The sequence below is a fragment of the Camponotus floridanus genome, unplaced genomic scaffold (assembly GCF_003227725.1).
Source record: "Camponotus floridanus strain SB8 unplaced genomic scaffold, Cflo_v7.5 scaffold107, whole genome shotgun sequence".
NCBI classification, from domain to species: Eukaryota; Metazoa; Arthropoda; class Insecta; order Hymenoptera; family Formicidae; genus Camponotus; species Camponotus floridanus.
The window spans coordinates 6077-26130 of record NW_020229223.1 but is presented as its reverse complement, the minus strand read 5'-3'; the positions used below and the strand labels follow the sequence as shown (position 1 = coordinate 26130).

Genomic DNA, 20054 nt, shown 5'->3' with positions numbered 1-20054 from the left:
ATTCATTTTTCGTTTATTGAACCATCAAGTAATAGATATGTTAAAACTAGCATTAGCTATCGTTAAAAATGAGCAGAGAGAGAGAGAGAGAAGGATGGAGCAGTGGGAAGGAATCAATTTTTAATAGACTTTAAAGATATGGATCTCGAGTTTTGTAAAACACATATGCGCGCCTTTAGAAAATCGTAAATTGACAACTAAAGTTTTTGCATTTTAGAAAAGGATATTTGAAAGAGGTTAAATGGAAAAACGATTCTTTGGCCGGTATTCATAGTCCGATCTTATATTTGAGATCGTCTTAAGTTCGAGCTCGAAATGCTACGCAGCTATTTGATTGGTTGAATGAGGTCTTAAGTCAACCTCCAAGCAGACTTAAGACGATCTTAAATATAAGATCGGACTATGAATACCGGCCTTTGATACTTTTCTTTCTCTAAATTTCTACAAGTATGTATTGCGCTTGTTAGGTATGGGTGGTATAATCCGATCATATTGTAATACATTTCTTATATTCACGACCATTTCTTCAGCACGCGTAAGGGCCCTCACGAAATTGCATAGCGCATATGCATAGCATAAGACCATATGGACCAATGAGCATCGAGTATTAAGTCACCATGGGTGCTTTCCATTTAGCGACACAAGTTAACACTAGCATCATTCTATCTTTTTTCAATGAATAACAACAAACAAAAATAGAATGACACTTGTGTCCACTTGTGCCGCTAAATGGAAAGCACCCCATATTGACTTATATAATATAATACTCGATGCTCATTGATCCATATGGATCCTATGTTATGCATATACATCGGAGGCCTATGGCTGGTATTCATAGTCCGATCTTATATTTAAGATCGTCTTAAGTTTGCTTGGAGGTTGACTTAAGACCTCATTCAACCAATCAAATAGCTATGTAGCATTTCAAGCTCGAACTTAAGACGATCTCAAATATAAGATCGGACTATGAATACCGGCCTTAAAGGCTTTTGCACAATGCTAGATACAGGCAATAGGAACAAAAATAATATCTATTCTTCGCTTTTAATGACCAATATTTTCGTGTTTTTATTGGCGAATAGTTTCTATTCCCTATTCCTACTGTCTGTTTGACATTGTGCAAAGGCCTTTATGCTCAATAGTGACCTAGCTTAAGCTTAAGTTACAATGGTTTCAAACTTGTCAGTGTAATTATTCAACAGACAATTTTACTGCAGATATTGTGTTTGCGTTAACTTTTCATCATTTTTACTGAATAATAAATAATTATTAATAGTTGTTAGGAAAAATTGTCATTGTGAAGAATAAGAATTATAAAGGAGCTACATCATATAACAAATTTCCATGGCATTTCCACTAAATGATCAGGTTTATACAAAATCCTTTACTCCCAGAGAATATCAGGTGAGTTTTTTTTTTTTTTTTTTTTTTTTTTGACAAATTTTGAGATATATATGAAATATTATAAATTACATACAAATTTTACGTATTGTGGCTAATTATATAAATTGTCCTTTGGTATTTAATTGTTAATTATTTGTAGGTAGAGCTTCTTTATGCGGCAAAAGAAAAGAACATAATTGTCTGTTTAGGGAAAAATTCTGAGCAAACATTTCTTGCTATAAAATTGATTCAAGAATTTGCTACTAATAATAGACGGTAATAGTAGTGCTTCTATTTATGTTTTAATAAATTACACTTACATTAGTATTTAATTATACTTCGTGTTGGGAAAAATATTTGTGTGAAAAATGTTGATTTGAATAAAGATAAAAAATATTAGCGCTATTACACACATACACACACAAGGAACATTTATTTCTAGTAAAGATTTAAATCTTTATATAGGAGTGTTTATAAAGGTTTTTTTATTTATCATTTTATGAATGTAATATATATCGTAAATATAAGATTAAATATTAAATATTAAATATTAAAATTTGTTAAATACATTGGGATTTATTCATTTATATAGATCAATAAGTGATGGTGGAAAACGGACAATATATATATTAAATGACGAGGATAAATGTACAATAATAGCAACTTATATAAAACAATTGACAGATCTGAAAGTATTAGCATGCAATTCTAATATATTTAAAGAATTTGCTGAACATTTTGAAAGATCTCATGTAAGAGAAAAATATATTATCAAGTATTTATTGATATATATTAAGTACTCATTAAGATAAAATCTATTATAAGCATTCTTTTTTTTGCGATACATTTTATTTTGTATACAGGTATTAGTTGGAACTGCAAAAGTTTACGCACAATTAATATCAGAAAGTAAACTTTTATCATGTCATATAAATCTAGTCATAGTGGATGAGTGCCATAAGTCTATTGAAGACAGCAATTTAAAGTTTGTTCTTCAAACTTTTTTATTGTGCAACAATGTTCCTAGAATAATCGGATTAGCAGTACCTGTGTTTAATTTGACACAAGAATCTGGAAGATTGGGCCTAGAAATAGAAAAAGTGGAAGCTGCATTTCAATGTAATTTAGAAACTGCTAATGATATCCTTTCAGTAATACGGTAAGCTTAATAATAATTTTAATCATTTTCCTTTTATAAAGAAAATGTCTAAGAAACTATTTGCAGTTAGCTAAGAAACAAGGAATTATTTGCAGTTATAGTCCAAAACCGAGAGAATACATTGTGGAGTATGACAAAGGAGAAAAGAAAGACTTGTACAATATGCTTGAAAGTTGCGTGTTACATGCTATTGAATTTTTACGCGATCATCGATATGATCCAATGGAGATTTACACTGAGGAGTTTTATGAGGATATTCAGAAAATCCCTGATCCTATACAAAAACCCTTTGAGATGATGCAAGATTTTCTGCATATATTAGAAACTCTTGGACCATGGTGTGCAGATCGCGCTGCTCTAGCATTATTATTTTTAACAGAAAAATTAAAGATTAAAACTCCTTACGAGAGGCATTATCTGCTATTAAATATGATGGCATCTGTTTTTATAAAAATTCGGTAAGAATTCATAATAACAATTATGATATCTGCTTACTAATTAGTTTTGGTGGGCATAAACTTGAGTTAAATTTCTCTAAATGCAAATTACAGTCATGTTTCTATTTTCAAAAAATATCAATATACATATGCACATTATATTATGTATACACATTTTTCTTAATATGTACTTTACATATTATGTTTTTTTTTCTAATTTTTTGTGTGTTTATGTGGTAGGATTAAAAAATCGATATTATTATTAATTAAATATTAAAATTATTTTATAGTGCTCTTTGTGATAATGAATTTCAACGTTTATCCGAGAAAGAAAGAATATATCAATATAGCACTCCAAAAGTTCATCAACTGTTACAAATTTTGAAAATTTATACTCCTTTTTATGCTAAGGAGACTAATACTTTGGAAAAAAAGGCAAATGCCGGTAAGAATCTTTTCTAATATATAAAGTAGACAATAATATGTTTTATTGTATAGCTTAAAGTATATATATATTTTTTTCAGATATTAATTCAAAGAATTGTGTCACGAAAAATGACAAGGAAATTTCTTTCTCAAGAAATCAGGAGAAACCAACACAGTTGAAAAGATTTGGAGCTAATTGGAAATTTAATGATGACACTTGCAGAAAGACATCCAAATTGCAACGTTATCCATGCAATAGTGCAGATCCTGATTTACTGTGTGGAGTAATTTTTGTAGATAAAGGCTTTACAGCTAAAATTTTATTTTATTTGTTAAGCGTAAGTATATGAGTATGTATAAGTCTTATTGCAATATAATAGTTGTAAAATATTGTTTAAATAATTGTGAATTCGTATATCAATAACTTATAGGAAATATGTAAACACGATGAAGATTTGCATTTTTTATCACCTCTTTATACAATTGAAAGAAATAATGATGATGTTAATTATTCAAGAGATTTAGAAATTGAGCATAGGAAGCAGGAAGAAGTTTTAAAGCGATTTAGAATTCACGAATGCAATTTATTGATTGCAACTTCAATCTTAGAAGAAGGTTTGTAAAAACTTGTTTTTATTATACTAAATTATTATACTACTTATTATATATACTAGATATTTTTCCCTAAACACGATCCACTTTTTAAGGATGGATTAAAGATACAGGATTTAAAAAGAAAAAAAAAGCATTACACGATTAAGTTTTCCTTTGCAAGTTGCAAAATATAACTATGTTTGTAGGAAATATCTATAATATATGTACATTTTTCTTTTATATTACTGTACTTATATATTTGTTTGTTTCATTTATATATGACACTTTTTTTTCAAGTTAACATTATATTTATCGCAACTTGTACAATATCTTTACATTATGTTTTTTTTTTACAGGTATTGACATTCCAAAATGTAATTTTGTGATGAGATATGATTTTCCAAAGAATTATCAATCGTATGTGCAATGCAAGAGCAGAGCAAGAGCTGTAGATGCTTTGCATGTATTATTGGTACCACAAGAAGCATCTAAAGATTTTATATGGCAATTAGCTCAATATCAATATATAGAAAAGGTATAACTCATAAAACTTTAACTTCGAATTTTATAATTTACCTTGTAAAGTTTTAGAGTGTCTTGTAAAGACGCTTATTCAATATTAATTAAATTTTACTTTATATTTCGGCTTACCTTTTCGATTGTACAGTATTGCACATACTGTTTAATTTATTCATAAACTTTAGTGCATACCAGTTTTATTATCAACCTTTAACCCATGGTTCATTATCTGTGCCAACCTCAGTCGAAAATTGTAATGGAAGGGCATCAATCTATTTTGTAGACTTTATTATTAAAATGTTCTAATAAAGAGCTAACTGAGGAGGAAGAGAACGAGGCAGATATGTACGCTGCAATGATACCACATTATAAACCACTTAATGGAGATGATGCTCCAAAAGTGACCTTTAATTCTGCTATTTCATTAGTTAATAGGTAATGTTTCACTTGTCATTAACAAATAATGAAATGTAATTATTACTTTACAAAAATACTTTAAAATATCTGTTTTAATTTGCTAATATTAGTGCTCTCAATCATGCAGATATTGTGCAAAGTTACCTAGTGATACTTTTACGAGGTTGACACCAGAATGGTCTATTGAAGTGGTAAATATCCAAGAAACAATAATGTATACCTGTTCTCTACGACTTCCCATAAATTCACCATTGAAGTATGTAGTTACAGTAAGTACATATATATATATTATAACTACATGCGCTTATAGAATAATAGGCACTATAAAATCATTGATGTCGTTTTAGTTCTTTTGATCATCAATCTCGAGTCTGTTTTTATTTAACAGAGATATTAAGATCATCACCATATCTTTCTTTCCACCCTCCCTTCATACATATATACACACGCATACACACACACACACACACACACACACACACACTCACTCACATACACACACATATATAGTTATATATATAGTTATTATGACATATTCTTTATCATATTCTAGTCATATCCAATGCCTAATAGAGCAATGGCTAGACGTATGGCTGCTTTGCAAATGTGTGTCGATCTACATCGAGAGAATGAGATAGATGATAATTTGTTACCTATTGGAAAAGAGAATTTTAAAGCCAAGCCTGAAGATGCTGAAGTACCTGCTCTACCAGATGAAAGCAGGACAGATTTTTCAGAAGCTAGACCTGGAACGACAAAACGCAGACAATATTACTATAAAAAGGTTGTGCTTATTTTATTTATTTATTTATTTTTTAATTTGTTAATTGTTTCTCTTTCATTAATTTACAAATAATTATATCAATTTGCACAATTTTTTTCAGACAGCTGAAGCATTAACGGATTGTAGGCCGATAGTTGGAGTACCATCTTATTTATATCATATTAATATGATATTAAGTTGTCCTTTGCCCGAAGAACAAAATACACGAGGCAGACGCATTTATCCTCCTGAAGAATCGGCCATTGGATTTGGTATACTTACATTAAAGGAGATACCCAAGGTGAAACATTTTTAGACTCGTTTTTCCCGAATCTTGTATTCTAAACATTATTTCTTTAAGAAATTTATAAATATTTTTAATGCATGAATTTTTTTCTTTTGCAGTTGTGTCCATTTCCTATTTACACTAGATCGGGTGAAGTTCATGTGCAATTAAAACTTAGTAAGCAGACTATAATTTTGGATGAAGTTCAGGTAGAAAGAGTCGATACTTTCCTTAACTATACCTTTACAAACGTTTTGAGGTTACAGAAATATCTAATGCTCTTTGATCCAAATGCTTCAGAGAATTCATATATAATTGTACCAGTAAAAATATGTAAGTATAAGTTTTAAGAAAAACAAATGTCGAAAATTTGTTTTGGCGAAAAAAGCTCAATATTATGCACACAGACACATATGTCTATAATAATAATTTTTATTGATTTTATTCTCAATTTTTAAGAATTATAACAGAATTATTAAAAAAAATGTAACCATATTTTTTATTTCAAAGAATATAAATAACAAAATATATATTTCTTTTATTGTCATTACCACAATTTTTAATATTATGTCATTAATTTTCGTACAAATAATTTTTTAAAAATATCAATAATGTATTTTATTTTGTAAAATTTATGGTGTTTATTTCTCATAGTGATGTAAATATATTAACATTAATAATTTCGTATTTATTAAACCTTTCTAGATCGATTTCTTTTTTTTCTTTCTCTATAAAGTGTAGAAATTCTTTTAAAAGTGTAAGTTGTGTTTTCAAAATATATACAATAAAAAATATTTGTAAATTTTTTTTAGTTACGACAGATGAAGGATCAGATGTTTGTGTAGATTGGAATTTTCTAGAATGCATTTATCAGAATCGAAATGCAGTACCAACCAAGGTTCCAGAAGAAGATAGGAAAAATTTCAAATTTGATCCTTCCAAGTATTATGATGCAGTAATTATGCCATGGTATAGAAGTCAAGACCAACCACAGGTACAAAAAATTTGAATACATTATATAATTAAGCATTAGTAAATCTTTTATATGTTTTATTATATATTTCATGGTATGTGACACACAAACACACAAACACACACACGCACGCACGCGCACGCGCGCGCGCGCGCGCCCACACACACACACACACACACACACACACACACACACACACACACACACACACACACACACACACACACACACATATTCAAGTGAAAAGAGGAAGGAAGAAAGACGGAACAGCAATGTATAAATATACGTTCGCATATGTACGTGTGTGTGTGTGTGTGTGTGTGTGCGCGCGCGCGCGCGCGCGTGTAAATACATAATCATGGGGTGTGTGCGTGTGTGCACATGTATATAAATATTCGTGCACGCGTGTGGTCACACACACACATATATTTATTTTTTTTTCCAGTACTTTTATGTAGCGGAAATATGCACAAACTTGAATCCAAAATCTTCTTTTCCTGGACACGATTATAGCACTTTTGAAGAATATTATTTGAAGAAATATGGTATACAAATACAGAATCTAGAACAATCGTTGTTAGATGTGGATCATACATCAGCTAGATTAAATTTTTTAACTCCTAGGTGAGGTGTCTCTATGAAGAAGCTGTTTATTTATATAGGCAACACTTAGTAAATTATTCGTTTTAGATATGTGAATCGCAAAGGTGTTGCTTTGCCTACAAGTAGCGAGGAAACGAAACGCGCTAAGAGAGAAAATTTAGAGCAGAAGCAGATTCTCGTTGCTGAATTATGCGCTATTCACCCATTTCCAGCGTCCTTGTGGAGACAAGCGGTTTGTTTACCTTGCATATTGTATAGAATTAACGCTTTGTTACTCGCTAATCAAATACGATGTCAAGTTGCGCAAATGATAAACTTGGGACAACAAGTTCTGAATTCAGGTGCATATCATATAGGAAATCTACACTATATAGTTCGAGAAAATATAAATATTATGGCGGAATCAAGAATATAATAATTTATAGCAATTTAAATATAATACTATACTAATATACAGTTTAAAAAAAATAATACCTGTGTGTAATTATATTCCAAAAATATATTCTAGATTTTGAATGGCCGGCACTAGATTTTGGATGGAGTTTGGCGGAAGTATTGAAAAGATCAAAAGAAACGGAAAAAGCGAAGCAGACGAAAAATGAGAATGCACAAGTCAATTCGCCATCGAATAATATGATCTTCAACAAGTGCCAAAATACATCTAGCCAAGATGTAAATAATAAACAGAACATAATGTGTAATGAAAAGCAAAGGGAATTGAAATTCGACGATACAGAAACCGATCAAGTGGAAAATAATATCGCTGACAATCAGAAAGATGACGAATTGGAGATTGGTACATGGTCAAATGACATGGCATGGTCGAATAATGTCGAAATGAATACTATGGATTATGATGCAGATAATGATAATCTGAAATCGTTTCCTCTAAATGTGACGGTTTTACCACAAGATTTTGGATGGAATGACATTCGATATGGTTCACCGACATATGAATCCGATTTTGATGAATCGGACGACGTGTATAGTGACGGCTTCGCCGATACATCCGACGAAAGTGAAGACGAAAGTAGAGGGCTCAAGATTTCTTATATGGCAGAAAATGTTGCTGAAGCTGTGGAGGATGAAAAACAAGTATCTAAGCAGGAAATTAATAAGAAAATATTAGATCTTTTAGAGACAGAGAAGAACTTTGATAATAATTTCTGGATGTACGCGGAAAAGGACGAAGAATTGTTACTTGCGAAACATAAGAAAGCACATTATGAATTTGCTAAGAAAAAGGAGAGCGATATAATGATGGATGGTACTTTCATATCTTGTAATTCTGAAATTATGATTAAGAGGAAGAATTCGTCGAGTTGTCAAGTTGATAGAGAACACACTGATTATAAGCATAAGGATTATATCGAAAGTGTTGTGAGAAAATTTACCGATGAAGTATTAAACAAGAAGTCTGCTAAATTTTTGCATGTAGCAAAAAAGATTAATAAGCTGGATGAAATTAATTATACAAATGGCGACCTGTTTAGTTTCGATTATCAACCGGAATTAAAGAATCATCCAGGGCCAAGCCCTAGTTTAATTTTGCAAGCTTTGACGATGTCTAATGCAAACGATGGCATTAATCTAGAACGACTGGAGACGATCGGAGACTCATTTCTCAAGTACGCTATAACTACATATTTGTACTGTACGTATGATAATATTCACGAGGGAAAACTGAGCCATTTGAGATCAAAACAGGTACGTTGGGTTTATCCCTTTTTCCTTTTCTTTTTTTTTTAATATAACACTGTTTTCAAATTTCCAATTCTATTTTAGGTTAGCAATTTGAATCTTTATAGACTTGGAAGGCAGAAAATGCTCGGCGAAAGTATGATAGCGACAAAGTTTGAGCCGCATGATAATTGGTTGCCGCCGTGTTATTACGTTCCCAAAGAGCTCGAGCAAGCGCTGATAGAATCTGGTGTTCCTTCTGCTTTGTGGAATCAAGCTGATATTCCTACTTTGCAGGCTGTAAATCCTACCGAAATAACTCAACTCGTTAGAGAGACCGAGGAAAAACTTGTGATTATGAAAAGTGAATTGGATAAAAACGAAAGTAGAATGTCGAACAATTTAGATAATTTGCGATGCTTCATACCTTATAACTTAATTACGCAACATAGTATCCCGGATAAAAGTATCGCGGATTGCGTAGAAGCTCTAATAGGAGCATATTTAATTGCATGTGGCCCTCGTGGAGCGCTTCTCTTTATGACCTGGTTAGGAATTCATGTTTTGCCCGCCGAAGAAGTTTGCGTGATGAGCGAAAGTGAACCAGAAGAAAGAATACCAGGTAGTACGCCATATGTAAAGGGGATTAGTGAACAGGGCGGAGCTACTTGGACACAAGTGAGTAGTTGATTCCATACAGGTTTTTTTGAAATTGTCAAAGTTGTATTAGTTGCATTAATCTTTGCAATTTTTGTAAAGGGAGTATGTCAATTTTCATAAACAGTAATGTGTTTAGCTACTACTAGTAATTTATAAGCCAATAAAAGATTTTTCACATATAAAGAAAAATATTTTACAAGAGGAAAAAATATGAATATAATGGAACATTACTCGTGATGTATATGTAACTTTAAGTAGATTGCTTTTTTTTGGTGAAACTTTAATTTGAGATTTAATTACATTAAGGTGTTCAAGATGTGAAATTTATAAAAGGTTTCAGAAAATAATAATAATAAGCTCTATTGTATATGGACGATTAATAATAATAATCTCTATTGTATATGGACGATTTTATGGGAATTTTTACGTAAACATAAAATGGCTCTAAATTTGGAGCGACAAGGAATATAAGTGCTCTGTCCAACAGCCTATATATTATTCACTCTTTGTAAAATTTTGTTTGAAGTAATATTCAAATTAAGTATATATTGGAAATATGAGAGAGAGAATTATTGTGTTTATACATACATATACATACATATACATATCCATATATATATATATATATATATATATATATATATATATTTCCATGTATGAAAATTTGCAGATTTGTTATGGCAAGTTAGAAGAGCCACAAAATCCATTACTTCGATACATTCCTGATCCAGAGAATGAGTTACGTATGATGCTCGACGGATATGACGAATTGGAAAAAAGTATAGGATATAAATTTCGTGATAGTAGTTATCTTTTACAAGCGTTTACGCACGCTTCTTATCAACCAAACAGATTAACAGATTGTTATCAACGTTTAGAATTTCTCGGTGATGCTGTGCTAGGTAAAAACCTTGGTGCCAATTAACATGAAAAATATCTTGTTAGTGCAACTGGTTTACATTGTGAGAAGAGATCAATATGAAATATTGTCATCTTTATCCTAATGTTACCATTAATTAATTAATACATTTTCTATATCTTGTTAATTATATTTATAATACAAATAGTCCATAATAATTTATTAAATATCTTTAAATGATACAGTTGGGCTGATTCGGCCATTCGTGTCGCTATCATCTTTTTATAATAAATATTTATTATTCTTGATGATTTTGTTTTGAAAATCCAAAGCATGCGCACACATTTATATGTGCGCGCCTTGACACACACACACACACACATATCAAAAGATATAACTAATAACGGTGAGAAAAAAATGTACAAATTATAGCATATCTATGCAGCAAATGTGATAATATTTCATTGATCATTTATGCGTATTGCGTGCATGCGTGCGATGTATTCTAGTAGTTATGTACTTGTACTCTTTTTTTTTTATTTATTTTTTTTATATATCGCGTGTATCGTGTACGCGCATATTTGTGGAAGTGCAAAAATTTTTTAATCAGATAATCATAATTGCCAATTCTCACAATTTGAATCAATTTGATCAAGAAATGATTTTTTATGATAATTGTATGCTTATTTGCGCATACATCTATGTGTGTATAGGGGGTCTTATTGCCAGACTCAATCAACAAATTAATAATACCTTGAAATACCACATTTTATATTTCAGATTATTTGATAACTAGACATTTATATGAGGATTCCCGACAACATTCGCCGGGTGCTTTAACAGATTTAAGATCTGCTTTAGTTAATAACACAATATTCGCTTCTCTAGCTGTGAGATGTGGTTTTCACAAGTATTTCCGTCATCTCTCTCCTGGCTTAAGCGTAGTGATAAATCGCTTTGTCAGAATACAGGAAGAAAATGGGCATTCCATCAGTGAAGAGGTATAAAAAGGAAAAAATGTTATACATATAATATAGTAAGGAAGTAGACATACACTTTCTCTTGGCTATTTTAAATATAAAATGATCAGTACGTGGCTTTTTATAATATTTTGATTTGTCATTCGAAATTTATACAAAATTTTTATATAAATAAATTTTGTGCATGCGTATGTATCATCGCAAAGTCTTAAAAATCGTGAATCTCATATAAAGAGATCATTAATCATATAACAATGTATAAAATAAAACTTTATTTTTCCATGATTTCAAACTTGGTTCAAGGGACAATATAAATGGAAAAATCGATTATTTATTATAAAAAAGTATGACATTTTTAGTATAATATTTAGATATTCACAAGATGTTCACAATTTCTAAATGACAATATATTGTATTAAAAAAAAAACCGTGATAAACTGTAATTGTCCAGTAAACTGTCATTTTTCTCATTTCTGTATAAGCAAATATATATATATATATATATTCTTGGAAATTAAATGATCTTAATAATTAATATTATATATATATAAAATATTAATATATTAATTTTATATACATAAAATATTAATTATTAAAATCATTTAATTTCACACGAACGTTTTTATCAAAAACAGATTTCTTTCAAATATTAAATAGACTTGCAGATTTAATAAACACATGTATGCATTAACTAAGAATATGTCTAATTGTTTAAAACATTTGTTTATTTCTCTTGGAAATTAAATATATATATATATATATATATATATATATATATATATAATACATGCATAATAATACATACATTAAATCTGCAAGTCTATTTAATATTTGAAAGAAATCTGTTTTTGATAAAAACGTTCGTGTTTATATAAATTATGTATATGTAATATGTAATTATATATATATATATATATATATATATATATATATATATATATATGTAACACACACACACAGATAAATACATTTCAGTATTACTTGATCGGCGAAGAGGAATGTGAAGAAGCTGAAGACGTAGAAGTACCAAAAGCACTGGGTGACGTTTTCGAATCATTAGCCGGTGCTATTTATTTGGATAGTGGAATGTCTCTTGATGCCGTATGGAGCGTTTATTATACGATAATGAAATCAGAAATTGGTAATATATCTCTCTTTTAATTAAAACAAAAATTCAAGAGCTGCATAACTAACTTATTAAGGAAAATGTTATATAATTGTAGAGCAATTTAGTACGAATGTTCCCAAGTCTCCGATACGTGAATTATTGGAGTTGGAACCTGAAACGGCAAAATTCGGCAGACCTGAAAAACTGGCTGACGGCCGTAGAGTTCGAGTAACCGTAGATGTATTTGGTAAAGGTTCCTTCAAAGGTATCGGACGAAATTATAGAATCGCAAAATGTACGGCGGCCAAGTGCGCTCTGAAGAAATTGAAGAGCAAAGTACAGAACTATCCAAGGCAAAGAACTGTATGACAAAGCTTATAATTAATAAGAGGAAAAGAACATACGATAATTTTATTATCGTTCAACCTGTTCAAAAACTTGCCGAAATATACATCGCAGAATTATAACGTGCGAGCGACAATGTTAAAAATATAATCTTTTATCCGCATAAAAAAATTACATCAACATAATTTAGCTGACGAGAGCTATAGTTTCTTTTCTTATCGAAAAAGCTACTTTATTCGAGCCTAATCGCATTAATTGCATTTTGACAATTAATGATATTAGATGTAATACAAGTAAATAATTTATCTATTTACACATGATTGATAATAAAATAAAAATAAAACAATGGTGGATAAATTGCAACATATTATTCTAGAATATGCAATATCTCATTTTTGACAATAATCGATTTATTATCAGTATTTATTTATAAAATACATTTTTTCACTATCATGTTATTATATTATCGACATAAAAATATACATTTAATTATGTTTTCTCACCATTTTAACACATTGCAACTTTGAGATATATTTTGAAAACAATTATGTTTGTATTTCTAAGTAAGATTTGTCGATTTCACAAAATGTTTTATATAATTCTCATATAATTTATTCTTTGAAAGTTCTAGTCACACTAGTGCTGTTGATTTTATAATTTTTATTGAGAGAAAATTAATCTTTATAACAAGAATTGATTCGAAGAAATCATAGCATTTTGTATGGCAATGCGTAATGTACCAACAATTCTAATTTTGTTATTTTATTGCTAGAAACTACATATATAAAAGAAGAAATACAATTTACATAGTAGCAGCAAAAATCAATAAAATTAAGTCGTCACAATAAAATTATATGTAATCACGAAATAATGATGCAAACAAATAATATTTACATCTCGTAGCATTTTTTAAGATTTTTTTAAGATTTTTTTTCATCATAATACAGATTGCTGCTCATGAAGGCGTAATAATTAAAAAGAGTTCTATAATTTTTATTGTGAATTTTATAAAAGAAGAGATAAAAATAAAATGTTTTATAATGTATAGAGAGTTTTTTAATTTAAGAATAGATGCAAAAAAATGAACAAAAGTTATGTATATAAAATAAAATATAAATAAAAATATTACATACACAAATAAATATAACATACAAATATTATGAAAACATAAATAAAAATATTACACACAAAATATACTAGTAACAACAATGAACAGAATATCTAGATCATTTTTCGAGATTTAAAGAAACCTCCTAGAGATGGATACAGAATGTGAAAAGTGAAAGATATCTTCAAATATTTAAATGACTGTTCTCCATGAAAATTCTGAAAATAATGGTGTTGAAGAAAAAGATCAATATTTTATATATACATTTCTAAAATTATATAAATTACAACTGTAATTACAAATGTAATAAACTGTTCTTTCATATCTTTCAGTCTAGAAAAGTGTTTTTTTAGGCATCATACGTACGTATATGTATGTATTTATTTGTATATGTGTGTGTGTAATACTGATCTGAAGACAATTATATTTATATAGATAAAAAAAATTTAACAATCCAATTGACTGTAGAAGAGTGCTATAGCGGGATCTTCGCATTCGGAAGTTATTAAGACATCTCGAAATTTATCAAGAAGTTGTAACAATTGGGATCTACGAATGTTTTCTAAATACATAATTTCCTCCAAGTGATAACCACCGTTAAAATAGCCAAGACGACACAATCTATCGAGTAGTTTTCTATCATCAGAAGGAATATCGTAATCCTCTGATTGATAATCATACAACGTATCCTTCTTATCTGTGAGTGACAATTCCTCTTTGATTTCGGTAGGCGTTCCTTTTGGTGTCTCGTTCAAACTCCACGTGCTTCCACTTTTTTCTATCACGTCTGTGTCACATATTTCTTGATCTTTTGTATCCTAATATTAAGCATAAATAAAAATTCAGAAAAAAACGTAGTCAAGAAATGCAGGAAAAATAAAATAAAATCATTTCAATCATGAATAAGTTCATTAAAACCTTTTCTTCAAGGATAATATTATTTATAATAGAAATATACTGAATAGAGCTATACTTTACTATAAATTTTGGAATAAATTTATCTCAATAGATCGATTTTGCTCATAAAATTGGAAAGGTGCATTACAATCAAATAAATACGTTCCAAGTATGATACATATTCACATCACAACAGTAAATTATAGTAAGATGAAACTTACTAATGATAAACGTCCATATGCCATTGGTATATATCGTACGTATGTGTGCAATTGTAGGAGCAAATGATTTTTTAATAGCCATATAATTATCTTTACTAATTGCGTTTGTTGATGTGGTTGGCTTAAAGGATTCAACTTTTGGCTAATGGAAGTTGGCAAGGAGAAGTCATTGATGACCTAAAAAAAAAAATGTACAATATATTCTTATTTGTCTTTAATAACTATAAATTTAAAAATACATTAGGGTTAAATAATTACACACGTTAATATACATATCAATTTTGTAAAGGTAACAAGCTTGGAATTAATATATATAGATCTAACAATAATAAAACAAAAATAGCTATATAGAATATATGCATATATACTTGAAGTAAGCAAACTCCAGGGAAATGTTCGGAAAAAGAATCTAGTAACTGGCTGGTCAAAATAGCATCAGAAGAGATAACATAGACGTTGCTTTCACAAAGCGGGTAAATTATTGTAGCTTTTGCCCAGTAAATTAAATGACCAGTTAACTGAAACACTTGCGCCAGCGTCAGATCCGAATTAGCCGCTAAAGTTTGTAAGCTTTTCAATGGATTGTACATTTGAATCAAACGTTTAAGTGCCGGAGAGCAGTCTATTTGTAAAGATTCTAGCAAGTCTAACGGCTCCGTTAACAAAAGTATGCCGTGATAAGGTCTTAAACTGTTCAAACATCTGCAAAAGAAATAATACTAAGTAACAATAATATTAAGTTTGTATGTTTTAAATTTTATATATACACACATACATACATATATCTAGAGAAAGAGAGGGAGGAAGGGAGGGAAGAAGAGAGAGAAAGCAACTACATATGCGTAATCCAACTAAAAGTTAAAGATATTAATCTCAAAACTGAATAGAAAATTCCATAATTGACAAAAGAGTATCTACTTTAAACACACATACATACATTAAGAAAGGATTATAGGAGAATCTTTTATATAAAAAAAGTTTTATTTAAATTATTTACTTACTTAAATTATTACTGTCTAATAATGTTACATTATTTCTCACATGATAGCATCAAATAGTTTTTAAATTTATTAGCCAAATATGTAAAAAAATTAGTAAGTATACTTGTCATATTACTTTCCATATACTATGAGATCATTACTTTTTTTTCCTCTTTTTCTTTACATGTTTATATGGTCTTATATGGATAACCACAAGAGAACGATATATTCAAATCTTTCAAGAATGACAGCAATTTTGTATCATATAAAAAAACTAAAAAATTATTGTTATAAACTATTGGAACATATTTTCTTCTTCTGGGAATGTTTGCTTTCTTCTACATCTTAAGATTATAAATTTTCTATTCAATTATAAGTTAACACATTTTCATTCAATTGCTTAGAAATTTGATATTATGTAACAAACCTATCTATAATCTCAGGATCGATAAGTAGACCTTTTTTATGTGATTGATGAACTTTTTGAGGAAGACAGAAGCGCACCTGAATCCACTTGTTAATCATGATATTGACTATGCCAGAAGTGCTAAGATTACTAAAGACAGATTTTAAACCACGTGCCAGTGAGCTTCGTTGAAGGATTAATTCATATGGTGATTCATCACAATCACTTTCACCTTCAGATCTAAAAATATATATATATATGTATGTATATATATATATATATGTACACACACACACACACACATATACAAACACACACACACACACACACACACACGATAAATTATACTATATTATACAATTATAAGAAAATATTAAGAATGATCATATTTACCTTCCAGCAATTTCATCATGCGTAGAGACCATTATTTTTATTTCATCAGTCAGAAAGCCACATCTTCTTTCTTCATGTCTCAATGCTATGCCTAATCTAAGCACGTCAAAATGCAAATTCCGTGTATCGTAATCATTCTGCATATGTGTGGAAATTACATTACCTTTTGCTTAGGTCATAGTAACATCTCACTATCGAATGACTTGCTTGTGCTTGCAATGCAAAGACTATATTGAAAAGCATAGAAGAATTCACTTCCTTTAAACCACGGGAGAGAACTAAAGTTGGATGTCCAACAAACCGGACATCATTTACTTTCAATTCGAATTTTTGTTCGCATAATTCAGGTTTAACAGCAAATAAAGTAGACAGAACTTCGTCTGTTAAACCAGTTAAATTTCCATTATTTATGTTTGACGTTGGAAATGGCAAAGACTGTTGAATAAAATAAATATTTATTATTACAAATTATGACTAAATATTATATATTTATACCATGAATGACACAATAAATAATATCGTCGAAAATTTTCCACGAATATTAAAATAAGATTATATGCTATAAGTAACATACTTGCAACAAATCTTCCATATTCGTTAGCGAATAAGGGTTTTTTCGTTTAGTGTATTGACTCGAATCTCTCACGTGATTCGTCATGTGTGGATATCGAAATAATAATCTGTCACCCTTACTATCGCTTTTTACCAAAATTATACTCAGTGGATGGATTTCCATGTTTCACAATCAATAATATAGTCTCAATAAAATTAGATTAAATTTAAATATATCTCGGGTATGGTCGGGTAGAGGTTATTAACGCTATTTAACGATATAAACTTTTCGACACCATTCGTGGATCTAGAGCAATAAACTAGAGATTGAGGGCCGGTTCCACAACTCGAGTTAATCCGAGTTTAATACGTCAAACTGGATTCTGATTGGTCCATTCGCTACTTAAACTTGGATTAACTGGATTGTGGAACTGGGCCTGCGGGCCGCTTCGAACAAACTCCGATTTGTCCAGATCTACAATAGATAACTTAAGCCTTAAGAAATTGACCAATCACAGTCGAACATACTCTTCATACTTGACTGTGATTGGTCAATCTCATAATGGCTCCTGCAGACCAGCGCGATGGCGCGACACGCAATGCGCGATATGCGACGAATCGCGAGAATAGGATTTTCCACCTATTCACATAGGGTGCTTTCCAGCAAGCAACACAGGCGACACCGTGTCGCTACAGTGTCGACACAGGTGCTTTCCAACTACGACACAAGTCGACACAATCGTACACAGCAAAAATGCTGTGTTCGCCTGTGTCGTCGTTTTGTAGCACCCCAGTGAGTGCCAACATAACATTTCATATTTGGTATCATTAATTTTTTTAAGAATGGTATTGCGTGATATTGCGTCCAAAAGACATCTAAAAGACGACTTAAAGACATCTAGACGTCTTTAAGACGACATAATGTTGTGTGGGAACGTTCTGAAAATTTAGACCTAGTGACAACTATTAAAAGTGACTGCCCTGCACTCTAGTGGCAAAATAAAATAGCTAAAAAGCGTTCCAGCTACAAGTCGACACTGTGTAACACTGTGTCACACAGTGTATCACTGTGTTACCATAGCTGGAAAGCACCCATAAACGCGATGCGCGATTACGAGCCCTAACCTTAAGTGCCAATAATGAACAACAAACAATGCAAGCAGTTTTTGCTTCTATTATTCTATTTTATATTATTTAATATTATATAAATATATTTATTTAAACTAACTATTTATACTCAATTATATTTACCGTGTCAGATAGTTCCAACTCGAGATATTCATAATAGGCAGCCTTCGCGCATGCGCGGCAGTTCTCGCGCCTGATTGGGAGTCTACACGCATGCGCGGCAGTCCTCGCGCCTGATTGGGAGTCTCGGCGCATGCGCAGCAGTCCTAAATGTAAATATATATACAAATTTTATTTGTATATATCGATAAGAAATATATACAAATAACATTCATTCTTTAAAAAAATATCTAAAATTAGTACCCGCATTTTCTATTGTTTCTCTATAATATATATTGATTAACTATCATGTGCACTGTATGTTATTTCATTACAATCGGTATCTATTAAGCAAAAATTATGTAATTTAATAACAAAAATATTGGGCAAATAAATAATATATAAATGATTTTATTCGTTAAATGATTAGTACAATTGCTTCTAATGTATCTGTTCTAAATCGTAAAGCATTTTTTTCCAACTTGCACCAATATATTTTGCATACGTATATTTACAACAATTGTCATTGCAGAGATTGTGTTTCGACAGTTCGGATATCTACAAGCATACTGTAGCAAGAAGAGTAATTTTATGCAACTTCAATTATATAAACTTTACATCAAATTTGTTTCTATAATATAAAACAAAATACTAACACACTTTATTTAAGTATTTGCTCTAAATTATGCTGTCATTCTGCAGGGCAAGTATCATAAGTGTTTAGATATATCAGCATATGACGTTACGCTTTTGTGCATCAGCAGGATTTTTTCCTTTCAGATAATAAATGTTTCTATTAAACAATATATGTACACATATGTATAGAGCAAAAGAAACAAGTATAGTGCGCATATGGGTGTAACTGTATGTGTACACATCTTGCGATACATTCCATATACTCTTTAACAAAATTAAAATATTAATTTGTATAATAGGAAGAAAAAATATGTAGGCAAGATAATGAAATCTTTATGTAACGTAATGTAACAATATTATAATATTAATTAATAAGTAATCTTGAAAAATGTACTGTAAAACGATTATTTTGAAGAGTTTTTGAAACAAGTAGGTTCTCCAA

The 20054-nt window shown here is 30.1% G+C and overlaps 2 protein-coding genes across 4 annotated transcripts; one reads left to right on the top strand and one right to left on the bottom strand.

The window, feature by feature from the left end:
* Nucleotides 1–1119: 1119 nt before the first annotated feature.
* On the top strand, nucleotides 1120–13644 carry LOC105252113 (endoribonuclease Dcr-1). 2 transcript variants are annotated; one of them, XM_025411817.1, is made up of 24 exons: nucleotides 1172–1187; nucleotides 1277–1404; nucleotides 1544–1659; nucleotides 1976–2135; nucleotides 2247–2542; nucleotides 2638–3000; nucleotides 3270–3424; nucleotides 3505–3743; nucleotides 3837–4020; nucleotides 4356–4534; nucleotides 4802–4953; nucleotides 5063–5204; nucleotides 5489–5719; nucleotides 5820–5999; nucleotides 6104–6317; nucleotides 6797–6978; nucleotides 7403–7581; nucleotides 7648–7901; nucleotides 8069–9267; nucleotides 9346–9918; nucleotides 10571–10802; nucleotides 11540–11760; nucleotides 12715–12880; nucleotides 12963–13644. In XM_025411817.1, the coding sequence occupies exons 2-24, from the start codon at nucleotides 1345–1347 to the stop codon at nucleotides 13214–13216; spliced, it is 5931 nt and encodes a 1976-aa protein (XP_025267602.1). In that variant the 5' UTR covers nucleotides 1172–1187; nucleotides 1277–1344; the 3' UTR covers nucleotides 13217–13644. The 2 variants fall into 2 exon arrangements, with proteins under 2 accessions (XP_011257654.1, XP_025267602.1); XM_011259352.3 differs by having other exon boundaries at nucleotides 1120–1404.
* A 954-nt stretch (nucleotides 13645–14598) lies between these two features.
* LOC105252105 (GATOR complex protein NPRL3) lies at nucleotides 14599–18235 on the bottom strand. 2 transcript variants are annotated; one of them, XM_011259328.3, is made up of 7 exons: nucleotides 17772–18231; nucleotides 17361–17632; nucleotides 17198–17293; nucleotides 16826–17044; nucleotides 15787–16120; nucleotides 15419–15595; nucleotides 14599–15118 (listed from the first exon to the last, which is right to left on the bottom strand). In XM_011259328.3, exons 1-7 carry the CDS (start codon nucleotides 17931–17933, stop codon nucleotides 14747–14749), a joined length of 1632 nt encoding a protein of 543 aa, XP_011257630.1. In that variant the 5' UTR covers nucleotides 17934–18231; the 3' UTR covers nucleotides 14599–14746. The 2 variants fall into 2 exon arrangements, with proteins under 2 accessions (XP_011257630.1, XP_011257640.1); XM_011259338.3 differs by lacking the exon at nucleotides 16826–17044 and having other exon boundaries at nucleotides 17772–18235.
* Between the last annotated feature and the right edge of the window lie 1819 nt (nucleotides 18236–20054).